The sequence below is a fragment of the Protopterus annectens genome, chromosome 11.part0, assembly GCF_019279795.1.
Source record: "Protopterus annectens isolate FY-2018-M chromosome 11.part0, PAN1.0, whole genome shotgun sequence".
NCBI lineage: Eukaryota > Metazoa > Chordata > Ceratodontiformes > Protopteridae > Protopterus > Protopterus annectens.
This window is the reverse complement of record NC_056745.1, coordinates 1,051,622,060-1,051,631,513: the sequence shown is the minus strand read 5'-3', so window position 1 is coordinate 1,051,631,513 and position 9,454 is coordinate 1,051,622,060. Positions and strand designations below refer to the sequence as shown.

Genomic DNA, 9,454 nt, shown 5'->3' with positions numbered 1-9,454 from the left:
TGTCTGTGGGTTCAGTGTATTTTTTGTCATTTTGGACTAATTCTGAGCATATCTGGGAATTCCCACCCAGGTTCCTAACATAACTAAAGAAAGCCTTGTGATTATCCTTAGTGTCCTGTGCAATTTTTCTCCCGAAGCTGGCCTTAGACGATTTTATGAGTGCCCGTAGTTTTTTGCTAATACTGATCAGAGATGCCTTCCCTTTTTGGGATTTGCTCTATCATGTAGTAGCTTCCTTCTTCTATTGTATAGTTTGTTTATGGCTGGGGTCCACCAGACAGGACGTCTGCCTTTGGAGGATTGGGTCTTGGTTTTATTTGGGATTGCATGATCCATGCATTCCTGAAGGTATTCATAGAATGCGTTTATTAAGGATTCTGCGGTCTGGGCCGTATTTTCCACATGCCCGGGGGGTTTGAAAGATTCCACCTCGGTTTTGAGGAGTGTGAAATTTGCTTTAGAGAAGTTTTTCATTGTGGTTTTATGGGCATGGGGTGGGGTCGGAATGTGAATATCCAGTGAGATTAGTTTATGGTCTGATCTTACCAGTGTGGGATACAATTCTGGTCTGGAGCATAGAGTCCCCATGTTGGTGATGATCAGGGCCAGTATGTTTTCCCCTCTTGTGGGAGTGGTAACAAGTTGTTCCATAGCATTTGAGTTTATAAATTCTAGGAACCTTTGGGCTAGGGTGTTGGAGCTAGAGTAATGCTCCCAGTTTATGTTTGGGTAGTTGAAGTCGCCCAATATGATGGTGTTTGGAGAGACCTTCATATTTTCCAGTGTTCTCAGGAAGGCCGAGTGAGGTTACTGGGTTTGGGAGGGTGGTCTGTAGCAGGATATAAAATGGAAGGCAGTTTTACCCACTGTTAGGTGCACATGGATAGTCTCTGATGCTTTGTGCTGTGCCACCAACCTGGAGGTGTGGGTATCTTTGACGAATATTGATACTCCCCCTCCTTTTGTGGTTCAGTCCAAGTTTTGGGGCCAAAAAGCATGGTATGAGGTATAACCTGGTAGTGCTGAGGTGCTCTCGGGAGCCTTGAACCAGGTTTCTGTTACTGCACAGATATCAATGTTCTCCATGCTAAGGAGAGTTTCGAGTGCGTGCATCTTGAGGTTTAGACTTCTGGCGTTGAGTAGCATTACTCTTAGTTTCTTATCCCTTGTGATACCTATGGAGGTGGGTTTGTCTTTTGAGCCTTGCCTAAAAAAGGCACTATGGGGGTAGCAAGAGCTTTTGCCAATATCCGAAAGCCCAGGGGTGACAGGTGCAAGCCATCCCTAGCGAAGCATCGTGGCTTGTCGAGCATGTCATCCCAGCCTGACAGGCATTGGATCCCCTTTGAATGACACCAATACTTAAGCCAATTGTTGAAATTGATCATCTTGTCTTCATATTGTGGCATCATTCTTGGTGAGGGTAAGATGCCACTCAAGGTCAGGGTCATACCGGCCTGGGCTACATGCTCTGAGAGCTCCTCTATGTCTCTTTTCATGTAGTCCAGGGAGGTACATCTCAGGTCATTCACACCAGCATGGACAATGACTGAGTCATATTTGTACTTGCCTTGGAGTGACCTGAGTGCTTGTGTTATGTGGCGGATCCTTGCGCCCAAGAGGTAGCTCACCGTGACCTTCTCCTTGTTCAGCCTGGTGAGCGGGACGTCAGTGTGCCTGATGATAGAGTCACCTATTACAAGTATATCAGGTGTGTTGTTTAGCCTTAAGGGCTGTGACTGTTCGGAACACTGGCTTTGTGAGCTGTGTTGCACGTGTTTTGTTTTGGGTAGCGGTTGCTTGGGTGTCTGCTTTGCAGGTCTCTGCTGCTTAGGCAGATTTTTATTTAGAGCCTCCGAGTATGTTTTTGTGTGTTTATGTGTTTGGTTTGCTGTTGTGGTAGGTCTATGTGAGACTGGAATTGTAGTGAGTGTGGTTTCCTTCTCCTCCTGACTGGTTACACCAGTACTGAGTTGAGAGAGCTTAGCCTCCAGTTTGGCTATATGGTTGCATCTCTCACATGTGTTGGAATTTGTTGGGAGGAGGAGAGGGTTGTCTGTGTACATGAGGCAGTTGTAACATTGCCTCAAGATTCCCAGATTCACCAGCTGGACCAGAGAGGAGATTGACAACTGACCTTTGGACATGCTAGAATAGTATTGGGAATTCCTTTATAATTGAAAAAAGGGCCAATGGGGAACAAGGTACTCAAGGGGAGTTTGTGAGGGTGTAGTGCTTTTAATTTTTTAGTGCTGACTTTTATAACTGCTTTAGTGAGCAAGTGCCAGGTAACTTAAATGCAATGTGTTACAGGTAACTTAAATGCAAAAATGACAAACAGTAACTTTCATTCAAGTGAAACAAGGAAATAAGTACAGTAAGCAATGCAGATATCACTAGGGATCCACAGAAGTGCTGAAAATCCATGTTTTAGGTGGAATTAGCGTTTCAGGGAAATAACAAGCAAACAAACAACAAGGATACAAACAAAGCTAGATTCAGCAGGCCTGGATCTAGTCTATGCTACAGTAAACAAGGTGTACCAATTTCAGTAAGAAACAGTTCAAATATGCAGGCACTATAAGCCTTTAACCAGAATTTCCCAGCTCAGAAGGGCAGAATCCAGCCTCTCCTCCCACAAGAGTGCAGACCACGAACCTTCTTAATGTAAAATAACTGGCCTGAAGCCCAAGTGCTTAAACCAGAACTAATACACTTTTAGAATAACAGACACTGAGCCCTCAATCAGCAGTTCCCAACTTAGAAGGATGTAAGCTACCTGTCCTGCCACCACAGTGCAGGGCAAATGCTTTATTGTAAGTGTAAATGCTTTATTGTAAGTGTACATGCTTTATTGTTGTTGCTTTACAGAGGACAATGTAAATAGGGAGGAAAAGGGCCGTGAAGTTGAGGAATACATTAGAGAAACCTGTTGTACTCCTTTAAGGATTTGTTCCTTGGTTTTAAATGGTCTGATGAAGCACCGCTGAATTGGCGCAAAACTGCTTACCTATTAAACTGTGTATTTATGAATTATCTGCCTTGTTTCATCCCTGGTACACTTTATTATTTTTCATTTGCCTTTGGGATTATTGCAGCGTTTTGTAATGTTTATCCTTTGAGGTATACCTTTTTGTTGCTGTTACTTTTGACAGTCCAACATGTGCATTTAAACTCTGTACTGCATCCTACATACAGTATTTTACATGCTACATACATTTTTATACACACACACACGTGTATATATCTGTGTATGTTTATGTGTAGACACACATATACAGTTACACAAAATTTCCATTTTGATTTGTTTTTTCTTGAAAGGACATGAAGTACATTTTACACACACACACACACACACACACACACACACACACACACACACACACACACACACACACACACACACACACACACACACACACACACACACACACACACACACACACACACACACACACACACACACAGTCATATGTTTTTGTACACATGTACTTTATATACATACACATATACACAAACACATACACACACACTATATATGTTGTGTGTGTGTGTGTGTGTGTGTGTGTGTGTGTGTGTGTGTGTGTGTGTGTGTGTAATATGGGTGCATACAATTTGTTATTTATAATAAACAACATAGTAGAGTTAAGCATTATTAATGTATACATTCTAGTCAATGTTGTTTACCGTTTTACTCAGTCATTGTCACACATTGGCTATGTGTTGCACATGCAGTCTTGGTCAATGTCTTTATCTGAGTATTTTTTATTTTTTTGTATTGCCAAATGCATTTAATACTTGTTATTATCTTTGCCAATGTAGCCCAAGTTGTGGCTGAAAAGGGTCCTGGGCATACCTCTCAAGTGTACCTCATTTTGAGGAACGTACCTTATTTGGGGGTCTTAAAAAGTTCATGTTCCTCGAAGTTCCTCAAAGTTCCACACTGAAAAACTGTCACACATTCAGTGTTAGGATTTTTTTTAAGTGAAATCCATTGTAAATAGAAATGAATCATATAAATTAATTAAAAGATCTTCTTTATAAGTAAAAGCAGCATATTTTAACCATCCTATGACCTTCATTCATAGTTGAAGCTGTTAGTAAGCCATTAGTGTGTTCCACATTTTGCCTATTTGTTCCACATTATGAGGGCTAGTGTTCCTCATTTTGGACATGGAAGGTTGAGAACTGGTCCTGGGACCAGTTCACCTTCCTGGTTAACAAAGCATAAATAAATATGAAACAGAAAAATAGGATGGTGAACATGACAGAAATAATTAAGGAACTAGTAAAACACATTTTAATTCTGGCATATTCATGAGAAAGAAAAAAAAAAGCCTCCCACTGAAGGCATTGTGAAGTAGAAGACAGATTTGTTTGGAGTCCTTCTACTTATGATAACAGCAAGAATCATTTACTGCAGTAAGAGTTTTCACACCTCAGCATGACAGTGAGGGGGAAGGTCTGTCAATTCCTTTAGAATTACACAAATTCCCATTACAAAAGCCTGCTATTTATTTCTTTTGCTGGAAGTATTTAACAGCTATTTATAGCATAGAACAAGCTCTGACAAACACATAAATGAGGCTCAGTCAGGAAAACACAGAAGTAGATCTTTTACACAAGGTGTGTTTAGATGACAGTGCTTCACAATTCTGCCATTCTATCTTAATGGCATTAGAAAAGAACACAACTTCCTTATGTCTAGCATGACTCATATAAAGAGGACTTGAAATGAATCCTGGGAAGAAGGAATGAAAGCAAGAAAACAAGATCATGTTACCAAGGCAGGCCCCATCATCCGCCATTTTGTGTGAAACACATTAAAATTGTACAAGAAGCACTTGGGGGTGATTTTGAGGCATTAAAATAGATTGAAAGCAAAGATACAATGAAAATATATGTTTTTTTGGGTTCTAAGGTTGAGTTTTCCTTTAGGATAACACTGTTCTAGTTTGGATCTGATCTGAAGTTTTTGTTACTATTAACATTTGCCTAAAAGGGACAGTCCCAGTGAATTTTTGTTTTGATTTAGCCTTTGTTTGCATTTCAGGTTTGCCGTTTTGAGCATGCTCACCTTTGGCTGAAGGGGGTGGGTGGGTGAAGAGTGCCTGAAGGAAGTTTCAAAGATGTTAGCCAAATTCCATCTCAAATTGCAGTTGTACTGACAACAGCTCTTCCTGTGAGCCATTCATTAGTTTAATCTGTGCATTTTACCTATTGTGAAAAGTAGCCTTTTAGGCATTTTATGAACTGACTGCTGCTGCTACTCTAGAAAGCACATCAGTAATGCAATGCTTTTAAAACATTAGTAAACAGGGTTTTTTTTCTTTCATTTCATATTTTATTCTGTGCTGATTGTCAATCCTGGCCATCTACAACTACGTTATGACATGGCTTCTACCTACAGAAATCATCTGAGTCAGGCAAACAGCAGTGGAAACCATATTTCTGTTTCTTTCATCTTTTACCGTATTCTAATTTTTGAATACTAGCCTGGTGTAGAAATTCTCTGACCTGCTAGTAATTACATAGAAAGGATGTGTGAGACCGACGGTTGGAGCATTAGTAGACGCACTCTTCTGTTCCTTTTTCAGCTTCTAGTTTGATATGTGCTGACTTCTGAACAATACTAGACAAATACACTATTTTTTATGAGCAGGCTGCTTGTACATCTGTAGAAGCATGAGTGACGCAAAATTTAAAAATTAGCATGCACTGATGCCCCTTTTCCCTGGTACAGATTTCTTTATTTTAAATATGAGCCAGGAGCTGGGGGCATAGTTCCCTAATCCAATTTAAATTGGAAAGGAACACAAATCCAAAGATTAGTTTATCCTGAGAGCTGAAACAAGAATGGAACCATGGATTTACAGGATATTTAAAAGTAAAATGGCACTGTGGGTGGGAATGAAAGTGATGTGTCAAAGTGGGCATAACTTCTGTCAGCTTAACTCGGACCCTAATTATAAACACTGAGATTGTCCCTTTAAGATAATATGGTACATTGTAGCTTGCTGTATTGACCTGTAGTTTACAGTCCTAATACTGACAAATAAAAACTAATGTCTGAGTATTTAATATACAAATTTAAAAAAATATTGTTTTTTTATTTAGGAAATAGTTTCAGTTCAGACACTATGCACTGATGTGAGCTTCCTCCAGGTTATATTGCAAGTGCTTTTCATTCTTCAGTTCTGGCTAAGCCAGCTGTCAATTTTTTTCACATTAACTTTTAAAAAGCATGGTTTTGAATCTTTGACAATACCCTTCCTTTAAAATTGTGCTTTACACAGATTATGTTATATTAATAATGTTTTCTTTACACTAGAAATAATTATTTTATTTTTTTCCCAACGTGAGTAATCTCTATGTAATCTTTCTAGATGGAGAGGTAGCTATCATCAAGGTTTTTTTGGTACAGAGAAATGTCCATCATCTTTGTAATGTTTTTTGAAATCTATCCACAACCCCTTTTCCCATTACTTGTACATAGGATTGAGGTATCATTTCAACAGTGACAATCATCTAGAGCCAGGTTTCACAGTTTGAAATGCAATGGTCCTATTTACAACTCGGAGACCCGAGAATGCTATGACTGAAGCTGGAATTCACAAAGGCTTACTACAAGGGGAAGCCTTAACATGGCTATTATCCCATTGGTAGCAACCTTTCTGATTCTTAGACTGCCCTACCACTGAGATTTTCCACTGGTGATGGCCTGTGCATGGAGGCTGTGGCTAATGTTAATTAAATGTGTGGCCTCCTGAGGAAATTCCAACAACCTCCCATTTACTTGGCTCAGCAGTTTAAAAAAATACTAAGCAGTGTCATGTTTTTGGAAAAAGTGACCCTGGTAAAATCACAACAGTTACCCATTCACTCTTATGACAGGATATAAAATGCAAGTAAGTTCAGAGAAGATATGGGGATGAGAATGTCACTGTCTATATTTTTGCAGACATGTGTGCTTGTGTGTAGACGTGAGATTGAATGAAGCTGCATGAAAGAGTATGTGAGTGGGTGAGTGAATGTGTAAATGAATGAATGCTTGGGTTGATTGCACTAGGGGGTTAAGTAGGGAATTGAGGGTATGGATGTGTGTGTGTGTAGACTGTGTGTTTGAATGGATGAGTGCTTCTGTGACTGTGCTCGACTGTGGGGGGGTCTTGACTTTTGACGGCTGTGTGTGTGGGGATGTTTACATGGATGTCTGAAGAGTGTATATGTGTGTGTGTGAGGGGGTGCCTTTCTCAATGCATTGCTTTGGCTATTAGGAAGAACACAACCACCATCAGGTCAGATAGTACTAATGCTGGATCGGGTGTGATTCAGACACATGCTAATGAGTTGATAATGAGGTCTTCCTCATTCCGGCCAAGTGTTTCTCACTGTCAGGATAATTGGATAACCTACGATGGACAATTATCACACTTTGATTTGGGGGCTTTTGTGCATGTTTGCTTTTAAATTTGTTAAATATGTTTTAAAAAATAATATGATATATATTTCATTACACTATCTCAGCATAAAAAAGGACATTGAAAACCAACAATCATGATATTAATTTATTCATGTATGTATGCATTTACTTATTTATATTTATTAGCTTTTTATGTCCAATGGGGAGGTCCCATGTTTATTCAAATCCTAAGGACAGGAAAATCTAAAAGTACATTAGAAACAGGTAGTCTAAGCTGTGAGGATCCGATCTTAGGGTTTTGTTTGGTACATGCTATTGGCTGAGACTTGACAGCAAACATGTTTTAAGTGTATGGTGAAATATTTTGTGTGCTGTGAGTAGCTGGTAGAGGGTAATTAAGTATCTATTGCAAGACAGGTAGCACCTTCAGGCAGACAACTGTGCTTCTTGGTATGTAAACTAGCATTGCAGCAACTACGCAAGTTTACTTATTTGTACAGTGGCCACATGTCACATAGTTCAGATCTTGCATTAACTAAAAATATGAACTTATGGACATAATGCATTTCAAAAACAAGCCAATACATATAGCAGATAGGCTGTGCATGTCAGCATGTCCATTTTCTGGATGGCAAAAAGCACCATATATAACTATACAGAGATACAGGAACTAGAAATGTAGTGTTGTGCTATCTATATGTGTAGGAACTTGTCAGGTGTACAAAATGGAAGGAAAGGGATATATGGAAAATAAAATATATGGAAAATAAAATTAAAAGACAGCAAGCAGAGGGATACACAAAAGCACAACCTACAAGAGCATGCAGGATGAGAGCAACATATGTTGTGTGGATAAGATCCCATTTTTTGATTTATATAGAGAAGGGTGAAAAGGAAAGTAGGGTAGGAAAGGGAGGTAGGGCAGAGTACAGGGGTGGGTTGACTTTGTTTAATCAGTTGAGCTTCCAACCACACCAACTGTGGGTAAATCCTGATATTCCCATGCATGGTCACAAATTATTGATTAATTTGAATCACGGGAATTTACATACACATGATCTGACCAAACAGTCAGTCATAGTATAGGCCAACTACAATACATCCTTTTGAAAGAAAAGTATAGCTAATCTGTTCAGTCAAGGTCAACACACATAAAATCTATATGTACCATAAATATGCAACATTTTGAAATGATGTGCTTGAACAGTATATATAATCCTGTTTGAATTACAATAATGAGACTTTTTTTTATTCATTTTAAATGTTATAAAATAAAAACTATATTAAGAACAATTCTGTTTCATTAATGTCCTTGAAGTTGTGAGTACAGTCTAAGGATAGTTTACAAGTAAGTGTCCTGGCAAAATCATTTGAAAATGTCATAAGAATATGTTAAACCGTTTAGGAAATATATCTGTTTCTGTTTAGGTATCACACATATCTCAATATAGTGAGAGACAAGGGCACAGATTTCATAAAAAATGGTCAGCAATAACAAGGTTAAAAATGAGGGGGCAGGGCAGTAACAAATATTTAACAAAAATGTATTGCGCACTAGATAAGATAATATATAATTACTTGGGATGTGTATGAAAAGGTGTGCCAGGTATATTGTAATTTTTCAACTACACATCTCTTTAAAATGATAAAAATGATGGAACCATGTAATTTGCTTCTTCTTACCATTATAATTAATACTGAACGCCCAACATTAATTTCCATATATAAGGACCTACCAGGGCTTGCACCTGCTGCATTGTCCAGACACAACATGGGCTCAGTAACATTTCTTGTACTGCTTTTAGCTATCCTGTATGATGGTAAGTTAAATTTGTTTTACTGATTTAAACTGTATTTCAAATGTCATGTACATTAATGTTTTAATACAAGATGAAAAACACTGAACTGCATACTTGCTGTTTTCCTTTGAAGATTATATACTAGGCTGATCTTTATAAATGTATATTTCTCCCAGTTGCTTCTTTTTGTTCTACTGGTCTCACAAAAGACATTAAAATTGCTGAATGTTGA

At 38.6% G+C, this 9,454-nt stretch overlaps 1 protein-coding gene across 1 annotated transcript in view; it reads left to right on the top strand.

Moving 5' to 3' along the window:
- Positions 1 to 9,187: 9,187 nt before the first annotated feature.
- The window catches only part of LOC122815021 (mucin-6-like), an 11,823-nt gene continuing 11,556 nt past the window's right edge, over positions 9,188 to 9,454 (top strand). Inside the window, exon 1 of the mRNA XM_044087273.1 lies at positions 9,188 to 9,243. Within this exon, the coding sequence (XP_043943208.1) occupies positions 9,195 to 9,243 (49 nt within the window). The 5' untranslated portion in view covers positions 9,188 to 9,194. The remainder of the gene's footprint in view (positions 9,244 to 9,454) is intronic.